This window comes from Exophiala spinifera (genome assembly GCF_000836115.1).
Source record: "Exophiala spinifera strain CBS 89968 unplaced genomic scaffold supercont1.1, whole genome shotgun sequence".
In the NCBI taxonomy this organism is placed as follows: Eukaryota; Fungi; Ascomycota; class Eurotiomycetes; order Chaetothyriales; family Herpotrichiellaceae; genus Exophiala; species Exophiala spinifera.
In genome coordinates this window covers 2,063,698-2,086,308 of record NW_015622513.1, presented here as the reverse complement: position 1 = coordinate 2,086,308, position 22,611 = coordinate 2,063,698, and the positions used below count along the sequence as shown (strand labels likewise).

General features: G+C 52.0%; 4 protein-coding genes across 4 annotated transcripts; 3 read left to right on the top strand and 1 right to left on the bottom strand.

The window, feature by feature from the left end:
- Positions 1–153: 153 nt before the first annotated feature.
- Positions 154–3,309, top strand: PV08_00772 (uncharacterized protein; the record flags this gene model as incomplete). Its single annotated transcript, XM_016375137.1, has 2 exons — positions 154–2,474; positions 2,559–3,309. The coding sequence occupies 2 exons, from the start codon at positions 154–156 to the stop codon at positions 3,307–3,309; spliced, it is 3,072 nt and encodes a 1,023-aa protein (XP_016240413.1).
- Positions 3,310–5,082: 1,773 nt separating this feature from the next.
- Positions 5,083–8,973, top strand: PV08_00771 (uncharacterized protein; the record flags this gene model as incomplete). Its single annotated transcript, XM_016375136.1, has 1 exon — positions 5,083–8,973. One exon carries the CDS (start codon positions 5,083–5,085, stop codon positions 8,971–8,973), a length of 3,891 nt encoding a protein of 1,296 aa, XP_016240412.1.
- A 1,776-nt stretch (positions 8,974–10,749) lies between these two features.
- Positions 10,750–13,981, top strand: PV08_00770 (uncharacterized protein; the record flags this gene model as incomplete). The annotated part of the gene is made up of 4 exons (XM_016375135.1): positions 10,750–11,444; positions 11,490–11,750; positions 11,804–13,763; positions 13,808–13,981. 4 exons carry the CDS (start codon positions 10,750–10,752, stop codon positions 13,979–13,981), a joined length of 3,090 nt encoding a protein of 1,029 aa, XP_016240411.1.
- A 3,622-nt stretch (positions 13,982–17,603) lies between these two features.
- Positions 17,604–20,719, bottom strand: PV08_00769 (plasma-membrane proton-efflux P-type ATPase; the record flags this gene model as incomplete). Its single annotated transcript, XM_016375134.1, has 3 exons — positions 17,604–19,958; positions 20,020–20,277; positions 20,336–20,719. 3 exons carry the CDS (start codon positions 20,717–20,719, stop codon positions 17,604–17,606), a joined length of 2,997 nt encoding a protein of 998 aa, XP_016240410.1.
- Between the last annotated feature and the right edge of the window lie 1,892 nt (positions 20,720–22,611).

The following is a 22,611-nucleotide window of genomic DNA, read 5'->3' as shown; positions in this document are numbered from 1 at the left end:
CGGCCTGCTCTTCTTTTGGCAGTGCCTGCATTTCCTGTACAACTAATCTCTATATAGTACCAAGCATCTGCAACCGATTCTTTCGCCCGGCCTTTATAGCTACACTCTGCACATTGACCACGGAATCGAGTCTAAGACTCACAGGCCAGTGAAATGTCAACAACATCCTATCAGACCAACGCCAAACCTCGGAGTCGGCGTAGCAGCCTTGGTGAAAGTTCTGAGCGGCAGCCGGGCAGTCGCCCATCCACCTCGCCTTCTCTCAGGTTGTCTAAGACTCTCTCACGAACCCTTGATGAGGTTTCGGTCCCAAGGAATAGCAGGCCAACATCGCCTGCTGTGTACGTGTACCGTCCCAGAGCTTACGATCACCGGCAGTCTGATCCGCTTTTGAGTTCATCCCGGCGGTCTACAAGCTCTAGAAGATCTACTAGGTATATTGATTCAGTCATTGAGAATGGTAGACCAAAGTTCGCAGAGTCGGCAAGACAAAGCACTGTCATTTCCAACTCCTCTCATCTCTCTGATCAAAAGGCTGAGTTTGACTCAGAGGCCACTGTGAATGCTCACTCGGCCCCAGAGCAGCAGTCACCTCCAGGCTCCCCTGCAACGACTGAGAACCTGGGCAGCGATGACACAAATACAGAACCTGCTCGATCATTGTCATCTCGGTCAATCAACTCAATGCAACCCACTGTGGCCGAGGAATCGGAGGAGATCGTAACAGGAATTCTCGGGTTGAATTCACCAGGGCCCTCAACTGCATTTCCAGCATCTTCTCCGTCAATAGCGATGTCGTCAAATACCTTGGCCATGCCTGTTCTCCCGGGCGGCTTTCCTCTTCCAATTACAACGGCTCCCCATCTCACATTGAACGATTCGAAATCGTTGATCACCGCATCGGCACCCGAGCCTCCAGTCCAGGATACCTTACTCGCGCCAGCTCCAAAAGCATCGATAGCATTCATAAATCTGGGCGAAAGCGGAGAATCCGAGAGCACAGTGCCCATAAGCAACAATTACACTCCCGATAAAGCTGCATCCGATTCTAAATCACGTACCCCGTTCACATCGCCGCCACGATCCCCGACGTTTCTTCATCACGCCAGCCGCCCGCCTTCTCAACCTCCATTCGGCACATATCCCTACCCCTATCCCACAGTAATGGCCAGTTCACCTTACCAACAAGCCTTCTACCCGCCTTTTGCCCCACCTCCTATGGGCTTCACTTTACCAGAAGCAATCGCCAAGTCCGCCCCAGCAGGTACAGAGGAAGAGCGCAAGAGGCTGTTAGAGAAAGTGTCTAGCGTACTACCTGACATCAATCGTCTCCTACAGTATTATCAAGAAAGTCAAGGACTGTTGAGTGAAAAGGATCACCTTGTAAAGCAGGTCGAAACACAGCACGAAGAAGCGATCAATAAAATGAAAATCGAACTAAGTGTCACAAAAGAGGAATACGAGAGAATCATTGGAGAGCAAGCTGGCGAGAACTTGCGACTGAAAGGTGATGTCAGTGAGCAGTCTGAGAAGATCTCTCTTTTGACTGGAATGCAAGATGAATTTACCAACCTGCAGAGCAAACACAAGGCTCTGCTGGAGGAGCTGGAGGCTTCCAGGGCTCTTAATGAGGAGTTAAACTCGGAGAAAGCGCACTTACAAGATGAAATTGAAGGCCTTAAAGATCGAATCACCGACAGCAACACTAGTCATGAGCAATTAGTGGAGGAAATGAAAGAAACCCACGCGAAACTAGTCGCCGACAAAGACGATGCTCACGCTAAAGCACTCGGCGAGCAAAAGTCGAATCTGTCGAAAATTCAACTCGACTTGGCCGGCATGATCACAAAGCATACGCAGCAGAGAAAGGAGCTTGACTTGGCACGCTCGACCATTTCAAACCTCGAAGATTCGCTAGCTGCAAAGGAGAGAGCTCTAGTGGATGCATGTGATTCGCATAAGAAAGCGCAGGAAGCATTGATGAGCGCAGCCGAAGAGATGGACAAGCAACACGTGCAGGAATTATCGGAGTATACTGAGAAATTGGCAGACACAGTCAGGAAACATGCTGCAGAGGTAGATTTGCTCAAGACTTCTCATCAGGATGAAATGGACCAATTTGAGCAGGCAGCCGAGCAAGAGCGAGTAAAATTGGCTTCCACACTCGAACGTTGCGAAGCACAGCTACAGAACGAGCTCGATGCAGCACAGGCTGCTATGGAAGATTTGAGGAGCGAGCTGGATAAGGAGCGAGGCGCTCGCGAAGCGGTAGAAGCTGAGCTTACGGCCGAAAAACAGGAACACAATGCCTTGAAATGGCGTCACGAGACTGCAAATACTCATCACGCCGACCTGGCAAAGGCAATGCAGAGTCTGAGAGCCAGACAGGTCGAGTTGCAAAAAGAAAGTGACAGGATGGACCAGATCTTGCACAGTTTAGGACAGATCGGTCACGGCAAAGGAGATGGTTTCTTGTGAGTCTGGCTTAGCACCTTCACACATGATCATCTCATTCTTCCCGGCCGGGTTCAACACAAGCCACTGACTGTTGGCTGTAGCATCGAAGCTTTTGATCAACTTGCGTGTTTGATAGAGGAGGTTTCGAAGCACTTCGTGCTCAATCGGTCACACGAGACAAGAACTCTTGGTGTATGTTGCGATGTTTCCGGGATTTCAGGCATCGGCGACATTGCAGAACCATCCCGAGATCTACAGAGCCTTGTGGTACAAAGCCGAATATGGACGGTGCTCCAGAGACGCATCTTTGAGCCTTGCCTCTTCGTTTCAGATTATGACGCCTTGGAGAAGCTTGGTCTAGGCAAGAGCTTGACGATCATATCTTGGATGATGAGACGAAAGAGCCTACGGAGAGAGGCCATCTGGAGGAGCCTCACAATGCAGACCCTTTACGCTAGCGCCTATGGACGCAAGGCTGCGGCAGCTACGGCGTTCTCAGTTACGAAGGAAATAATGCGCAACATTCAAAACGTCATGACCGACGACTCTCATTCGGCGCTACTATGTGGCGTCCGATTGATTGCTAAAGCAGCAATCCAGATTTGGCGAAGAGCCCGCTTGGAGCTGGACTCGGTCTGTTCAAGTATGACAATGGCTCCGGCAACCAGAGGAGATGCGACTCCGTCTGATGTCATTATGTGGATTCGGCCACACATAGCCCGGGAGGGTCTGATGGGAGACTTGGTGTCAAACATGGAAGACGGCAACGGAAAGTCATTAGGTTCTTGCATTTACCTGCAGGGAACGGCACTGCGCCGGAATCCGCCGCTCGTGTTGGAAGAGATATCATGAGGATGCCTCGATGATCAATAACGTGAAAAGATCGTACCGTAGGAGGAAAGGGTGCTAGGGATAGGGGCGGTTACAGTCCTATTGCTCGATCTTAACTGAAGCTTTTCTCCGGGATCTGTGATGCGGTCCTCGGTAAAAGTACAATGCCTGGGCAGTCAGTAGTCTGCGGGACCAGGGATCCGAGGGCGTGAGTTCGTACAGTAACTTGTAGCATCAGCTAGTGAGAAGTCAGAGTCTTAGACGGTGGACCTGGAATCTGCCACGATTCTGCCCTGGCTAATGACACCTCTAGCGGCCTATTGACTTGAGCCACGGCTGGGGGTGGCTCAAGTGGAATGGCACGCATGGCCAGTGAGGCTGTGCTTACTCGGTGCCACTGTACCAGGTAAGTTAGAGCTACCTCAGGTAACCAACCATTGTCCAATACCCTTGGCCGGTAGGCAAGGTAACTAGAGGTACGAGGCCGGTGGTAAGGCTGATTCTGGGTTGTGCTGCAGTGCGCCTCGTGCCCTGGTGGCTCGGAGATTTCCAGGCCAGTGGCCGGCGAAGTATCAACAGAGAGCATGATGAGATGTGGAAAGTTGTCACCAGTGAGTGGTTCGATGACAACTATAGTTCTCCCTGGTTCGAGCGACCCTTCAAGCAGCATTCTGTTAGCACTTGTTTCCATTACCTGGAGAGATCAGCCTGGAGAGATCAGCCTGGCAAGGTCCCCCATGCCCGAAAGTACCGTAGCCACTCACCGGTCAAGACAAAGCTAAACTATGAATAGCAACCTGAAGCTGTCCAGCGGGTAAAGAAGCTCCTCTGCCATCTCGGGGAGTTTAAGCTCACCCAACATAGCCCGCGGGTGGACTTGGAGCTGAGTTCGAAACACCCACTCAGCGATCGTCGTTAGCCGAACTGCGGCGCGGCTGTGTGGCCCGTTTGACACTGAACATCCAACGCTCCAAAACACCTCGCGCGCGACGAGAAGCCCATCGGTCCTATCTCGACACCTTTCCGTCCTGTCCAAATGCCCCGTTGCAACAAGACTCTATCGATCTCTTCCCGCACATGTGCCCCGACTGCCAGCACCGTCCATGGGATGTAGACCTGTTAGGCTGGGCCCCCCTGTCCATTGCGCCGCTGTTCGTATCACTCATCCACCGGACACCGCCTTCATTACCAACCTGTTGAGTCCTTTCGAGTTCGCCGCAGATCCGCCCTGCGACCTTCAGACCCCTTGCAGCGCCCGGCCATCCCCTAGCCACATGAATGCCGGTACAGCCTCTGTAACTCAGTAGGACACCATCTTGCCGCCTCTCACGAACCACGGAAGTCCTGTCGAGTAGACATCAGTGGCTCTCACAGTAACCGATTGATCCAATCTTCGCCAAAGGCCACTACGTGTTTTGGGACTATACGCTTATCCAGGCCACATTTCCACTGATATCTCTGACGTTTCATGGTGATCAGTTCAGGCACAATCCCACCAGCATTGACATCACACGAACATCCACCGTGCCCGTGGTTGATCGTTCCACTTTGGAAAGCAACGTCGGACGACTGAATCAATTCCTGGAGCCCTTTTGCGCGACCCTGTGCGAACGAAATCTGAAGTGCCTACTGCACGGCATCACACAGCCTCTTGACAAGTGGACTCGTGTCTGGCCATGCACCTACGCCTTGAGAATTTGGCCCCTACTGGATTCTTGCGGTCGAGCATTCGGACATACCTAGCTGGACTCTGTCGCTCTAACACCTTTCTTCAGGAGCAACATCACACGTAATATGTCTTCTACTGCCTCGCAACTCCCCGGTTTTGCCAGGCCTGGGCGGCACTCCCCTCAACAAAGCGCATCAACAACATTCAGAGAAGTGCACTTGCAGAGTCAGCACGGATTGCGATCTGTTTCCTCCCAACCTCATGCAGGCCAGCGCAACACGAGCGTGACTTCAAATCCCGTGCAACTGTCGCAGAGAGACGTACGTCAGGGCAGCGAGACTACCTACAGCCCTGCCGAGCAGTTCATGCGCTTGCAGGCGACAACCAGTCCAGATCCCTCGCATATGCTGCCACAAAGCCATTATATTGACGAAAGTACTTCACACCACGACTCTTCTTTCGATGACCTCTTCTCTACCGAAGGATCTTCTGAGAATCACCTAAGCGAAGAGACGACCCCGCAAGAATTTATATGGGAGCAGCAGTTCCTTGCCTATGACTCTACACACCTACAAATTTTCGACCCGTATTCCGCCGCGAGCTACGACCATACCTCAGGTGCGTGCGGGCCCACAGAATTCGAAGGCGCCTTTGAAAGCTCAGATGAACCACTCGAAAAAATATCTTCCGGCGAGGAGCTACGTGGTCAGCTGATGGACACCGCTGCACCTGCGTCGCAATATTTATCTGCGCTCGGCAAGCGTGGGAGTGAAACCCGCCTTCAAAGTATGGACCAGTCCTCGGCAGTATCGAACGCCCATCAAAGGGCAAATTCCCAAACGCTACGAGTGAATACCAATCGCCACCGTACACCATCCCCGAATCATAAAGTAGGCACTTGGCAGCAAACAACGACAGGTCAACGTGCACCGAGTCCTGTGGTGATGGTTTCAAGCTACGAAGCCGCTGACCATGGTTATATGAGCCACGTTCAGAGCTCTAGTAAGCGTGACCGTGGAGATGTCAGCTCTGACGACGACGATGAGGAATCATCTGTCAGTGGTGATGCAAATTCCGGAGAAAGACAGGTGGAAAGCGTATCTCATCTGATGCCTCCTGATGTCAATGAAGTCGATCGCCCGCGACACGGCTCATCTCAGAGGGAAGGACTTGATCCTTATGTCAGAACTGATGAGATCACGTTATCAGTGAAAGACATCGAGGAACAGCGACACTTGGAAGAAAAGAATGCCGAGGTGCAGACGTGGCTTGTGACGAGCGACGCCGGTAACGAAGTCGGCGACGACTATCGTACGGCTCAGCGTTCCCCAAAAGGCAGCAGGCCCCGGGCTCATACTGCAGGAGCACAGTTCGATACTTTGGGCAGAGTTTACCCTGACACGCACATCCCTGGACCTGGTGTTGTCATCCAGGTTGACAGTGAAGAGGAATATTCTGATGATGAATCTATCTCCCCGTCCCAAATACAAGACCATACGGAACAAATGATCACCCATTACCATGAAACGGGCACACCGAGCGTGTCTCCTCATGCTCTGCAAGCATTGGAGTCATCTGAAAACACGGCATTTCCTGCATTGGAGGATGAGGTGACGCCGCCTGAAGAACAGGAACCTCTTCCTCACCAGTTCTATCGCCGTACACCGTGGCAGGACCCTGCTCGTGGTCCCCCCAGTGACACGAGGGAGCAGCCGAGCACATCCAATGCAGCCGCCCACAAATTCAACCAAGAAGCCATCAAGTGGGAAACAGCATCTAGGGCTGCGACCTGGGGTACACGTCGTCGGCTCAGCGAAAGTGAGGTGAGTTCGATTGTAGAAGGAAGTCAGATTCGACATCTATCCCTGTCTAAACGAGGCCGTGAGCGTGGCAGTAGCTTCTTGAACAAGGCTCGAGGTCTCTTGCCGCGTCGCAGCAGCAGTAACATTAAGGCTGAGCAAGCCCCAGAGAAGGGATCTGCAACAAGGACTCATTCCCACCGGAGCTCTGTTGGCCATGCTAAACCAGCTCAAAGAATGCCGAGCCTTAGCAAGCCAAAGTCACCACCACTTGACACAGGTAATGCCTTCAAGGTAATGACTGATCAGCTTGCACTTATCGGGCGCGGAAACACAGTGAAGCAAGAACAGGAGGCGGCAACCAAGACTTCTCGGTTGCGAAAGAGCCGTAGTAAAAGCGACACCCATAGACAAACAAAAAGCCCCGGGTTGACAGAGCTTATGACGAGACATGGCGGCCCACCTGTACCCACGCTTGCATCTCCCATGCACGAACGAGAACCCATCTTGGCTGCACAGGTAATTGACAATGAGGATGCGCAAGCAGATGACGACGACGACGATCAGACGGATGAGGTCGCGATCCGGATGGATCTAACAATCAGGGCCGAGGATATACTACCCACCATCGAAGGATTCAAAGATCATACTCGCAAATTGAACCCGAGGCTTGAGGCATACTTGATCGACCGCATTGGACAAGAACAGATTCGACGATACAAAAAGCTTGTCGAAGCTAAGATCAAGCACACTCGCTCGGTCCAGCTGAGCAAAAATTGCCCCTCTGGTAAATTCTGCTTCGAACTCGGCGGCGATGCTTCGCTATTGGCTCCGCGCGCCAGTAGTAAGGACCCCGACGCGATACTGACACAATTTCAGATCAGCAGTCCCGCTGACGATGAGGTTGACGAGTCCGGGCTTGCTGATGGGGTTGTCACGCCTGCTTTATTCCCGCCTGGCATTCCTTTACCACCCGTGAAGCGACTCCCTGCAGAATTTGAATGCCCTCTCTGCTTCAAGGTCAAGAAGTTCCAGAAACCATCGGACTGGACCAAACACGTGCATGAAGACGTGCAGCCATTTTCCTGTACGTTTCCAAATTGTCCAGAGTCAAAGTCTTTCAAACGCAAAGCCGACTGGGTACGGCACGAGAATGAACGACACCGCCATTTGGAATGGTGGAGGTGTAGTATTCCAGAATGCTCTCACATATGTTATCGGAAAGACAATTTCGTACAGCACCTCGTCAGGGAGCACAAGATGACCGAGCCGAAGCTCAGAGGTCGAGGTTCTGGCAGTAGCAAAGCGAAACCTGCCAATTCTTCGGCATGGCAGCCAGGACAAGAAGACAATGAAGTTTGGCGGCTGGTTGAAGAATGTCGTCATGAGACACAAAGCAAGCCAAAGGATGAGCCTTGTCGATTTTGCGGGAATATCTGCTCGAGTTTCAAGAAACTCTCGGTGCACATGGGAAAGCACATGGAACAGATCGCAATGCCGGTGTTGGACCTGGTGAACATGCGCCAAGTGTCCCCCGATACGGTCATCAGCCCTATCGAGCAATCACCAGCAATCCCATCCACGTTCGCCTCGTTCCCGCCCACTGCGAACACCGTTGATATGACCAACCTGTCTCCCTACCCTAATAGCGCAGCGTCCGCGTATCAGACCTCCTCCGCTGGACACTCGCCGACTTCGATGCACAGTCGTATGCACAACGGTAGAGGCTTCCACTTCGAGCAACAGGGTTATTACAGTCCCCACACCGTGCCTTCGGTAGGACACGCCCAGCCATTGAACGATGTATACGGTGGTGCTGGGGCTTATTCACAAAGAGGCCACACCTTTATGGATTCTGGGGATTACATGTCTTCTAGCCTTGGAACAGGACTCCAAGAACACGGCCTGTCCTCACAGGACCAGCTTGCACTGCCTCGATCTCAGCCGGCAACAATAGACTACAACAACCCAACATTTGGATCTGCGGGAATTGACTTCAGCCAGGCATCGCTCCCCACGGTGTATGCCAGCGCACACTCGATGTCAGGATATGTGCCCCAGTATCCTCCTTCAGTGCTACATGGTTCTTCGAGTCAATCGCCCGTGGCCGTGACCGACAGAACGGGGCTCGGACTTGCAAACAGGAATCAGGCTTTCGGCTACAATATTCCGAGTAATAGTCATGTTGCAGGGAACATGCCATATCCACAACCATGATGCTGCAAATACGTGCCAATTGGTCAGAAAGCTTGCATAGTGCGAGTTTCGGGTTGAGGGCGCCAGGGCGCGACGGAACAGGCCAACGCGGGCGACGACATTCCAACTGAAACTGTTGTCTCTGGATCTTATGAGCAGGATTTCTTCACGTATAGATGATACCCGAAGCATCCGTGGGGAATGACCACCCTCTAAATGATGACGACGTTAACGGACAGGGTAATGATTTGACGACTCTAGTTTGTAATTGCGAGGTACGATTGCAAAGTGCGACATGCAACATTTTTTATAGTTGGACAAGGACAATGTAATTGATTGGTTATTGACGACTGTACTGTGCAAAGCTAGATATTCTTCCCCCTTAGGCAGAAGTTGTCCGACGACCAGGAACCAAGAGTCCGGAAATCCCTTGCATGACAGAAGTGAGACGGTCCTCGTAAATGCTACGTTGCTAGACAAGAATTGGCATGCCAGATGGAGTAGAGAATGTAGGGGATGCTAGTTCAGGGCAGCCGTGGGGGAGAGACATGAGCATCATGGTACTCGTACTCGGGATGGTCATGGGCTCGCGGGCAAGTAATAAGTCGTAGGGATACCAGGCGACGACGCCAGACGAGATGGGTTTAGGCCAGGCAGACACGCGCACCAGCGTCTTCTCTGCAATTCCTCGCAGGGTAAAGAGTACGGCGTAGTTGGGCGCTGGTGGTGCCGTCTCTCTCGTGACCTGGAGCCTGGAGGGGCCGACATGATGGCACCCGCTGCGTCGGTTCTGCTCGTGCTGGGATCGAATTCCGTCATCCCCAGCGCCCGAAAAGCCGCCCAAATCTCATCCACACCGGTTTTGGCTCCGACTTCATCACAGATGTGCACTTGAGTCGCCCATACCGCCTGCATCTCGCCCAGACATCCACTGACACACACGAGTGTGTCTCTCGTGGCGATTCTCTCGCTTGCCGTCTGCCAGCAGAAAAATGGCCTTGCCGACTCCCGGTGCCAGTCCGCTGAGCACACCGTGAGGCTCTGTCAGGCACAATCTCAACTCGACTTCCATCAGCCTACACAGCCCCCGGGTTGTCAATCAATCTCTCCTTCTCATCTTCACCTTGACCTCTGGCTTTGGTTGAGCCTTCCACCCTCCTCCTGGTCTCCTTCCCCTCCCTTGAGCCTCAACCTCGCGTTATCGGGCAAAAACTAGGCTGCTCACTTCGCCTCCGGCACCAGTCCTTCATTTGCTCTTCTTTCTCATCCGGATGGAATCCACAGTGCCGTAGGCGTACCTCCGACAGATTGCAGAGAGGCTGAGTGTCTGGAAGCATCAACCGATGATCGAGGCAGTCCTGAGCAACCCCTGCCGTCCAGACAACTTGGACACTTCCCGCATACTTTCGTCAGCCGATTCAGACCCGACCCTTCAGCAGTGAGTTCTCCCTAGACAGGAACTAGTTGCCTCACTTCTTGCCGCATCGATCTCTCTTTGACAGTTGTGCCAGATGAGCTGGCTGATCAAATCATAACAGGGATACTTTATCATCACCCACTGCCCGTCGGCATGGAGGGAAATCCATCTCAGGCGTTCCCAGCACGTCCTCGAAGGCTTCGGACAGCCAGGTCAAATGTAGCTACCCACACCGCCTCCTTACTCTACTAGACCTTCCCAAATCTAATCCGTTCTGCCAGGCATCGATAGCTCTATCTCATGCCGGCGGTGCCGCTACGCTCGACACAGCCATCGATGCAAACACAGATCTGACGGGGCTCCAGTCCCCTCTGGACGAAATGGACTTGGCCAACACCGAGGCCACTGGGCTTTCCTTCTCACCTTCAGAATACCGTCTTGTTGACTCTTCTACCGCTTTCATGCCGTTCTCCCCTGGCGTTTATCCCCAAGGCAGCGAGCAGTATCTGTTCTCAGAGCCTCACTTGCCTGCGTCGCCTGGTATCTCCGGAGCTATGCATCAGCAGTCGAATTCCCGTGCACCCAATGCCATCCCCTGGAATCACCTGGTGGCCACTCAGGGGCGAATATCCGGCCTGTCGGACGACATTCGGGCTGGGATACCACCAGCAAGTTCCGAGCTCGCTATCAATCATGGCCACAGAAGGGCCCATTCGACATTTAGTGGACAGGAATCTGTCGAAGATTCGGCTTATTGGACTGGGCCGAAAACATACCACGGAGTAGAATCCGTCACCAGCTCCAGTGAAGGAGTCATGGATCGAGGGAGCAAAACTTACCCTACGCATAATTTCCCACCTACGGAAGTAGATAACTATCGGTCTTCGCACTCGTCAAGCACAATCACGCCGACCATGTACAGCGACGTCTCACACCAACCAGATTTCTCCCTTCCAAACGCTTCCACACAACACGGCACACAGGCCGAGGCTGGCTCGGAAATCTTGACGCATTCCAGTGCTGGGCTCTACTGTGTCGACTGTAAATATACTGGAAAGACGAGATCAGACATGAAGTACGTGTCCTCCGGGATCTCTTTGAATTTATTCTGACGGCTTAGGAAACACAACGCACGCCATGAGAGAAAATACAAATGCCGTCATAGCGCATGCCCTCGCCGCAATAAAGGCTTTGCCACGAGCAATGACCTCGATCGGCACTTGAAATCAGTTCACAATGTGAACAACCGGAAGACCAAGTACTACAAATGTTTCGCACCTGGTTGCACCAGAGCTTCAAAATTGTGGCCGAGACAGGACAATTTCAAGCAACATCTCGTCAAAATGCACAAGGGTCAAGACGAGGACGAGCTCATACGCAAGTAGGTTGGTTCGAAGCACGTGTTCATTCCGAAATACTAATTTCCCGTGTAAGGTCCGAGCAATGGTATGCTGACCTCCAGCAACAACACGCAGCCGAAGCGCAACCAGAGGGCGACACACAGTCAAAAACCACTCCAGATGAGATGGTTGTCGACATGACCAACATCCCCGGGGGACAACAGCTCGCGGTCTACAACTACACCGAGCCAACGCAGACCTATAGCTCAGGATCACCTCTTGAGTTCTCTATGATGCGTACGCACAGCTTCGATCCGCAGAATATTGACCCGAGGCTTTCTGTCCCATCGAGACCTTGTGTTCAAAATCATGGCCCTCAACGTCGACGGGACTCGACACCAGTGAACCCGGCGGACGTACATCGCCAACTTCACCTTTCTCAGCGCTTGAGCAGCACGAACCTCGCACCACCTAGGATAACAGCAACAAGGCCACGATCCCGGACTGGATTTAGTCATCATCTTCAAGCATCCACAGTATCACACCACGTGGATCTCGACGTCAAATACAATCCCATCCATGAGGAGCAGTGGGCTGGAGTACAGTCCAATATACCAGCCATGAAGGTGGATTACAACGTCAAGTACGCCTGGGAGAATGACCAGATGAGAACTATCCGGGGGGCCTATACCGTGGCAAATCCCTTCTTGGAATCAGGTAGGATGACTGAGGTGCCGTCGCCCCAAGAAGTCCAACCAGCGATGCTGCACCAACTGAGAGGCGAGCAAGAAGATATTGTGATGAACGTAGGTGGAGGCGCTACCAGCGAGGATGTGACTCCGATCTCGCCTCTGTGTCCACAAGTCAAAGTGACTCCGCCGGAAGGCGAAAGCAAACAGAGCACAACTCGTCTCACCAAACGTCTTGTGGATGAAATCGCCCAGATCTTGGGTGAGCATAAAGCTTTATCGAACAAGGACGGGCCAATCCTCTCTGAAGAGGAGCTCCTCGCTCATTTCAGGTCGAGCCTGCGATCATCTGTGAAGAGCGTCGGGAGCTCAGCCCTCAGCCTCACCGCTGGAGACGAAGACTCCGAAACATCTGCTGTCAAGAAGTGTCCTGCCACGAACCAGACATATCACATATGTCGGGAATGCGGCAAGATTAAATTGCGAGCCAGCGAGCTGAAGAAGCACATGCAACGTCACGAGAAGCCTTACGGCTGTACCTTTGACCATTGTAACAAAACATTTGGAAGCAAAAATGACTGGAAACGGCATGAGCAGGGTCAGCACGAGCAACAGGAATGCTGGCTCTGTCTCAAATGTCGAGAAGTCTTCTATCATGATCAACGTCATTATGTTGCTCATATGAGACAAGCACACTCTATGGATCGGATTGAAAAAACTGAGCACAGTCTGGAGAATCGGAACATCGCCCGGAACCATCAAGGACGGTTCTGGTGCGGGTTCTGCGATGAGATCATTGCACATGATTTTCAAGGAGTGCATGCAATCACTCATCGGTTCAATCATATCGCGGATCATTTTGTAAAGGAGAAGACGAACATAAAGTCTTGGATCGAACTTGGCGAACGAGGCAAGAAGAAGGGCGCTCGCCTCGAATCCTCTACCGAATCGGTGCACAACACCTCACCAGAAGCCGAAGAAGACGGAGAGGGCGAGGAGGAAGAGAAAGAAGGAGAAGGAGAAGACACGATAATGACGTCCGCCCGCTCCGAATCCGACAGCCCGCAGTCCTCATACCTACAGAGTGAATCGTCGCCTGACAAGCAGACATATTTGTCCCAGTCTTCCTCCTCCAAACATGGATCACAACAGCGGCAGAATCTCAATTTCAATCAACCGCAGTCGTTTGCGGACCACATGATGCTCTTCAGTGGCCCTTCTACTGACAAACTTGATGGTCAGGGTCAACAGGCTGATGATGCAGGTGGACCTTCGAAAAGCCAAGGATCCAACGCGCCCCAATACCTCATTGAATGTTGCCAGTGCGGCGCCTCTGCAAGCTGGTCACTCGTGGCCGTCGGCGGGGTTTGTGTGGACTGCGGGCACACATTTTGCACCATTCGGTGTAGATCAAAGGTGTCCAAGGAAAGAGTAGCAAAAAGCAAGAAACGTTCGGGTTGGTCGACATAACGTTTGTCAATGATGACGATGATGACAACGACGACGACGATGATGATGATGATGTTAACGACATGGATAAATCTATGAGATGCCATGTTTTGTTGTTCACGACGACGGTATGAATTTGGTATAGATGGATAGCAATGCCATGTTGATATGATCAATGTCTACGGAATTTTTACGACGGAATCTTTCTTTTGATTCATTGTTTTGGCGGACGACTATGGTTGGTTTTTTTTTCTCTTTGGAAACACTATGAACGGAGGCGGTGGAAATTGAGGTGCAGTTTCTGACAGTTGGCCCAGACATTTCTTTCAGCGTGCAGAATTTGCATATGTATATGTAGCAGAAAAACTGCCAGGTTCCCTGGTAGGCACACAACTTCCCCTTCCTTGGTCGGTGCATGCTCTCTCACATATCATCATGAAAAGATGAGAAAATCAGCTCGCGGCGTGAGTACTTCGGAAGTCGGGACAACAACAATAATAATAATATTGTTATTATTGACTTTTGACTTCTAGCTGGTTGGCACTCGTGCCAGGCGCCCCGACGATACATTGACACTGAAGTGATCCGTGCCCCCTCCGTTCATGCCTTGGGCACATGTCTGTATCATGGAATGTTTGGTACCCAGGTACCTACCTACCTACCTACCTCATGGGGTTGATGATGATGATGATGATGATGATGATTCCACGTGCGGTCCGGTGTCGGTTCGGTTCTGTTCGGTTTTGTCTACGTGTGTGATGTGCGATGATAATTATAAAGCATTGTTGTTGTTGTTGTTGTTGTTGTTGTTGTTGTTGTTGTTGTTATTCGATCTCTGGACACAGATCAAAAGTCCACAAGCCACGTACGAATGTAGTGTGGTTTTTTTCCCCCCCTGTGTCGAAAGCTGTCAGAAGTGACGGTCACGTCAGCCGTCTCAAAACTTTGCTAGGAACAAACCGCATTTTTTTTTTTAAATCTGATGATGGTGAGAGAGGGCTCGGACCATTTTGGCGTCAAGATACAGCAGATAGATGCGAAGGATTAAACGAAACGTGGTGTAAAATAGTTTTATAACCTTTGCCGGATACGAGATGAGTATCCGCCACCTCTTGTACCATCTGTCAGTCATATGACTCTGACTCTGACTACCCTACAGGACAGCTGGTGTCAACGGCGCTTATTTTGTTTGTTGTGATTGTTTTGGTTGAAGTTACCTACTAGAGGCACCGGAGGGTGGTTTGTGCAAGACAAGGCTGCAAAATCCACTTGAACCATCTTACGGAGGTACAAGGCTGAGAATGCGACCACCGTGCAGCCGCCAACTGCTTTCTATGGGGTTCCTTTCTTTCTCTGTCACGATGGCTACTCTTCCCAACACCCAAAATATACCTCGTAGTAATCTACTGTGCTCTGAGACGCGCGTCAACATCTCTCTCTGTCTTCTCGTCCACCCGTCCACTTCTGTACGTACAGTAAGTGCCTGACTGAGACACAGAACGGTCCAGTAGTTTTTAGTAGCCAAGCCAGTTGAACTACTCGACAAAGGGGGGACGGATGACTGTGACTGTGACTGTGACTGACGGAACCATCGTGGACCATGCACGGGGCCTGCTGAACAACCTCTGCCGAAGCTCACTCATCACGGTCACTACCACAGTAAGTCTGGGGGCTACTAGTGACTGGTGACTGTGTGATTAGTGAGGCAGAAACCCGCGGGTCGATCGTGGCAAACGAGTCACAACCTTTTTTTTAAGTCGTCACAACTTAGTTGTCTGTAGTTTTACAAGGTCCTGGGCCCTTGAACGCCGGCTACTCCTCGTACTGGGGACTCGGGAGCGATCACCCACCTCCCGTAGAGTCTCATATTGTATCACTGTACTCCTTGCGGAGGAAGTACGAGGACGGACGGAGTGAGTTGGTTAGTGCGTAGCTGGATGCTTGCAACTTTGCGCCATTTTTTCCCAAGGGAACGAAGGCGGCCCCCAAGAGCGAGGCTGGCGTTTTGCAAAAAACAACAAAACAAGGGTAACAGTTATTTATTTGCGTTCGGGTAGGGGGGTCTCAGGCTGAAACGAGGCGTCCATCGCCATCCGAGCCCCCGACCTTCCTCGCGAGAAAAAAAAAGCTATTCTACTTTGCATCAAACTCCGAGGACCAAAGGTACAGTGCTAGCCAACTAAACCCCCAAAAAGAGTGGTACGGAGTCCTCGCCAGTGTGAAGGCGAGGTCTCAGCCTGGTGAGCCTACATTCACCACCAGTTTCCTGCTCTGCCAACTCCCGGGGCCCTTGGCGAGCTGCCGGCAAGGGGAGAATACAGACCCCAGACGACCAGACCGGACGAGACAGAACCGTATCCATACTCCGTAGTACGGAGTACGGTACAGACTTTATCGACCACTGATGAGACCGTGATAAATCGCTCGCGCGGGCGACGCTGGACGGACAAGGGGGGGGTACATACATACTTTATGTTAGTGTACGGAGTAACGTACAGTACATGTTTGCCTCACCATCGGCGGGATCACCATCCACCCATCCACCGCGTTTCTGATTTTTCTTTTCTTTCCTTCCAGATCAGATCTTCAGGATATCCTCATACAGTAACCACTACATCGTACGAAGCACTTCCCGCCGTCCTGTCCGGAGCAAAATCTGTAACTCTGTACAAACTCTCTGTCTCTCTCTCTCTGTGCAGAGACTCCTCCGGTTCGAAGCTCGCCCTTGTCAAAACACAAACTCACTCCGTAATGCGCGGCGTGGACAAGGTACCGGGGTATATCTGTGTATATGCCTCACTCGTTTCCTTGTAACGACGCTACGACGGGCTGCTTCAACACAGAAAAAAGACGCAACACGGTCAGGGTACGAAGTTTCTTCCAGACTCTACACTCTCGGCCCAGCAAGGAGGAATTCCGCAATGGCTCTGTAGCCCTCGTACGTAAAGGAGTACTGAATTGGTACGTACAAGTCCCATTTCGTCAGTGTGGGATGGGATGTATTGGACCATTATCACGCCGAGGACGTCGATCGTTGCATTTCTTGGAGTAACAAACTACTGTAGTCGAGCAGGAGACACGCCGTCACAAATCCTTGGTACGACAACCGGGTGATGTTTCGGACCGAGGGATATTGCGTGCGGAAAAAAAAGAAACAGCCATGGCCGTGGTCGTCTCTCATACTTGATTGAACTAACTAGGACCGTAGTCGTGATCCGTGATAGCTAGGTGCCCGAGGCGCTCTGGAGCTTTGTGGTGAGCAAAAACGTCACAGGTATTGACAATAGGTCAACAAGTAAGCCGATTGACCTATCGAATCTCTCCTTTTCTGGGATATCCTGATAGTTCCATATAGACATACTCTCTGAACGTTCCGAGCGGTATCCATCACGACTCCTACAACCCAAAGAAAGATATACCTTGGTAGTAAAGAAAGAACCTAATGGTGTGGATGTGTTTTTCTAGCGATTTCTGTTTATCTGACTTTCATAGTCGTGCAAAACTAATACATGAATTTCAATGGCAATACGGAACTTCCTTTTGTCACCGCCCCATTCCATGTCTTTTAGCTCGCACGTATTACACTCTCAAATTAGGACATAAAGGGGAAGATAAAAAGCTTTGCCGTGAGTTACCTGCTCCACAAACCGGTACACAGGCCGCCATATCTTCGCAATTCCGACTCGACTGTTTGCATTTAGAAAACAGGATGTCTCCCAGTACTTGGAAGTGAGTCGAGTCGAGCAAGGTAGTTCCTTACTCCTCCTCCTCTTCCCCAGTGCCCCTTGAGCCCAGAACCCATTTGGTCTTGCCGTGGACATCTGTTTCGTGCTCAATGGCAACACGGCTGAGGTGAGAGAGGATGTTCTCCATAGTGGTATCGGCATGGCTGCGAGATTCACGGCCCAAGTTGTCGATCCACTTGACGCTGAGGAGAAGGAAGTAGACGATGGCAGTGACGATGGTAACACCAATTGAGTAGCCCCAGATGACAACAACAGTGACGATGGAGGTCTGGACACTGTAGTGGTTGGATTGGAAGGAATCCTTGGGGAGGGTCTTGAGCTCGTGAAGACCGCCGTGGAGCCATCCGAAAACACAGAAGAGTGTGGAGATGACGTCGACAGCGAAGATGGCGCCAACCAACTTCCAAGAAGGCCAGGTTTGACCTCCACGGGTGACAAAGATAAGCCAGTTCTCAACCAGTGAGACTTGGAGGAAAAGCATAAGTTGAACATTGCCGAAGTTCTGGACCAAACCGCCAGATGGCAAGAAGAAAGTACCACGCATGATCCAGGTAGAGATGGCAAGAAGGAAACCGAGAATGACTGAGATGAACCAAATCTTAGGCAATTGCCATTCGACAGGGCGGGGTTCGTAATGAGCGTTGTCGTAAGCGACAGCAATTGTGGCAAGATCGGCGAACAAAGCCAAGAACACAATCAAGTCGGTACGGATGGTCTCGTTGATGATGATCATAGAGGTGGTCAAGTAGAGCTCCAAGTGCAAGCAGAGGGCAATACGGTATTGCACGTAAGCCTTCATACGTTGGAAAATCTGGCGAGCGACCTTGATGGCATCGACGATTGTGCTGAGACCGGGGGCGAGGAAAACAATATCGGCAGCGGCTTGAGCGGCTTCGGTGGCACCTTCGACGGCGATACCGCAGTCAGACTTCTTCAGGGAAGGAGCATCGTTGACACCGTCACCAGTCATGGCAGTCAAGTGACCACGTTGCTGCAGCATTTCGACGACCTGGTACTTGTGCTCGGGGAAGACTTCAGCGAAACCGTCAGCCTTCTCCACGAGGTCGTATTGGGCAGAACCAGAAACACCGCCGGCAATCAGGCGCTGCGAGTTGTAGACCTTGGTGCCGAGAGCCAGGAGCTTGCAGGTTTCCTTAGCAATAGCAATGGCGTCACCAGTCAACATCTTGACGCTGAGACCGAGGTTTTGCGCTTCCAAGATGGTGTGGGCAGTATCCTCACGGGGAGGGTCGAACATGGGCAACATGCCAATGACCTTCCAGGGCTCGTCGCCACGCTTGGAGGCAACACCCAGGGATCGGAAACCGCGGCGGGCGAAGTCAGCCGCGGTGTCACGGTAGTGCTTCGCAGTAGCCTCGTCGCACTCAGCAATAGACAGGACGGCCTTGGGCGCACCCTTGCAGAATGACCAGCGCTCACCCTTGAGAGTACAGATGGTAGTGATACGCTTGGACACAGGGTCGAAAGGCATGAACTTCTCTGTCTTCCAGCCTTGTTGAAGGATCTCACGAGCCTTAGGGTATCTCTTCAGAGTCAGGATAGTGATCTTGTCGATAGGATCAAGAGCCTTGAGGTTGTGGGAGGAGGCCAGAGCCGCACAAGCCATCATCCAATTGACGTCTTCGCCTTCAGCGACGTAAGGCTCACGGATGGTCAGTTGGTTGGCAGTCAAAGTACCAGTCTTGTCGGAGCAAAGAACATCAACACCGGCCAGGGACTCAATGGCAGTCAATTTTTGGACGATAGCCTTCTGCTTGGCGAGATAAGCAGCACCGACAGCCAGAGTGGTGGTAGTGACGACGGGAAGACCGACAGGCACACCGATGATAAGAAGGATAAGAGCGTAGCTGAGAAGGGTGACGGAGCTGTCCTCGGGAGTCGCAATCTTGATGTTGTGGAAGAAACCACCGATCCATGCGGCGAGGATGAAGAAAACGACCAAAACCAACAAGGCTGTTCCGATGGAGTCCATGACGGCTTTGAAGTGACCAGAATCGGTAGCACCTTGGACCAAGGAAGCAGTCTTACCGACGAAAGAACCACGAGCAGATTCGGTAACGACAGCGTAAGCCTTGCCTCGCTTGCAACCGGTGGTATAGTAACAGATGTCTCCCATGTACTTGTCGACAGCGAGAGATTCTCCGGTAATGGCCGACTGATCAGTGGCAACGATGGAGGCGCCAACGTGGTGCTCCTCATCGTCGTCAGAGTCAGTGTGGTTCTTGGAGTGGTAACCCTCTGGGTCGTTGACCATTTCCTTGTATTCCTCGAAAAGAGCTGTGTTGTCGTAGGGGCAGATCAGGCGACATTCACCCGCAACAACGGCACCTTCCTCTAGAATGAGCTGCACAAACCAGTCAGCTAGAGCGTCGCAAGAAAAAAGACGGGTGGAGGGAGCAACTTACAATATCACCAGGGACGAGTTCACGGGCCTTGATCTCTTGTTCTTGGCCGTCACGAACAACTTCAGCCTTCATGGCAATGTCACCCTTCAAGCTGGCAACAACATCCGCAGCTTGCTTCTCCTGGTACCAACCGACGACGGCGTTGAGCATCAAGATACCAATAATGACACCAAAATCAATCCAGTCACGCAGACCAGCCGCCAACAGGACAGCAAGTTCCATCACGTAGAGAATGGGACCTTTGAAATATCCGAGGAACTAGAGCGTTTCGTCAGTCAAAATGGAAGGGTTTTGCAGACAGGAAGGGAAAACGTACCTTGAGGAACATGTTCTCCTTCTCAGTTGTCAACTCGTTGTATCCAGTCTTCCTTCTTCGCTCCTCGACCTGAGCCGTTGTCAAACCCTGCTTGATGTCGGTGTTGAGCCATTCTTCAGGGACTTGGTAGAGATCGCCTTCGCCGCTGCCGTTTGTGAACCACCTCTTGTAGAATGGTCGCTTCTTTGGTTGGGAGGCATCAGCTGCATCCTCCTTGGAGACCTGCGAAGGAGCCTTGCTGAATCTGCGATCACGGTAGGTCGAGATGAATCGGATGAGGTTGGCATATTCACCCTCATCCTTATCGGGATCCCATCCGTCGGCGAACGAGATTCTCTCGCGCTTGGGATCGCCGTTCTCGAGGTCCTTTTCGTGGTCCGCCATGTTGTACTGGTGAGTGGAGTGGTTAGTACGCGGAAAAGAAAAACAAAAGAAGAAGAAAAGACACGGCAACGAGGTCAGGCGTTAAGACCAAGCTGAACAGGAAAAGAAGAAGAGAAGCTTGAGCTCGCAGCGCAAGACCCCTCTTTAAAGGTGAAAGGCAGTTCACAACATGGCGAGCAAAAGCAGAGGGAAGGGCAGCTCACCTTTCTCGTCACCTTGACTGGAGAGTTTGCAGGAAAATGGACTCCACCAGCGATCCGTCAAGCCGTGGAGCTGCGATAGCTTCAACCAGGGTCGCCTAGGCGAAATGTGGTTGGCTGCTTAAGCTTTCCTTGAGGTGCAAGTTAGCAGGCATGCCGTGTGAGCCATTTGATAAGAAAAGGACGGGGTGTGACGGACCGGATTTGACAGTCAGTGTTTGTTTGTTGTACCGGAAAATACGAAGCTGGCTGAAATTTCTCGCGCAAGACAAAAAGAGAGGTCCGTGCAGAGGCACCAGGGTGGGATCTTACGCCGGACTGCGGGTGCGATAAATGACGCCGTCACAGTTGCCGGAGCATAGGATGGAGTTGCTTTTATGGGTTGCAAGGATGAAGGGCCGACGTTGAGAAAAAAGGAAGTTTGAGGACTTTGTGAGGGCCTATCGAGGCGACCAACGGTTCAGTTTCTCCACTGGGCGCTGTGTGGGTGCTTGGCTTTGGCTCCTTCCCTCCAGCCTAGTCGGCCGCCTAGTGAGTCCAAGCTGCCACTGGAAAGTTAGTCGGTCCAATAAAAGTGGAAGCTTAACTGCCAGCTTGCGCCTGTTTGGGTGCAGGCATGCGTTTGTTTGTGCCCTGGTCTGCTGTTCAGCATCCTTCTTAGAGGCCCCAGCTGCCCTACACACCGTCGACTAGCCGCCTGTCAAATCTGAACTCAGCAATAGCTGTGCCCTTGTTGCCATTATTATTGAGATCTCGCTCAGGTTGCTTCCACCATCAGTCAGAACGACTAAAACAAGCCGGCATCCCGCCCAAACCTTGACTTATCGGCGCACAACGATTAGGTGAGCTGCCTACAGCCCTCGCCCTCTGCCACATGCGGCCTCGTAGTTGCCAGGAATATTTTATTCCTGTGTACTCCCGCAGCTGTCGTGCGCGGCCTCCTGGTCTCTCTTGACGGCCCATGGCCATGTCGCAAGCAGAGACAGAACTGGACCTACAAGACATCTGGAACACACACACGACCCCATCTACACTTTCCTACGGAGCATATCCGTAGAAGACGGAGTATCCGTACTCTGTCTTGAAACCGCAGCCAAGGCAAGTGTGAGCTTGGGCGAGTACGAGGCGAAAGAAGAGCAAATAATAATACGAACATCTGTGAGTTCGGGTTGTGATATCTTTACCTTGGACTCTGATGCCTGAGGGTCAAACCGCCGCGCAGACAGCCACATTGGAACAGTTCGTCACAGATTCCTTCAAGTGCCTCTCGCTTATAAGCCCTTCTTCGATTAGCTGGGATCTACCCTGCGTGTGTCTACTCATGCTATTCTGCTACTTGCCCGTCCCGGTTGATGGCCCTTCGGTTTGCCTCTTGATCGTCAGAGCCTGCGGAGAGCTCGGCAGCAAAGGCAACTTTCACAAGTGATGGCCCTTTCACCATCTGCCACCTAAGCAATATGTCGGTGATGTTGCGGTCAACTGACAACCATAGCTGCTCTGTCCATCACTGCGCTCGTGCTCCAACTCCATACCCTAGCCAGGACTTGGGTGCAATCGTGGCTTTCCTACGGGGGCGCGAGTCTGACTCGAAACATCGCTTCATCGCTTAAGCGCTTTGGCCCGACCATAACACCTGGTTAAAGGTGCTTTTCAAGCCGCACAAGGTCTGCCGAACCTGGATCTGTTAGCATG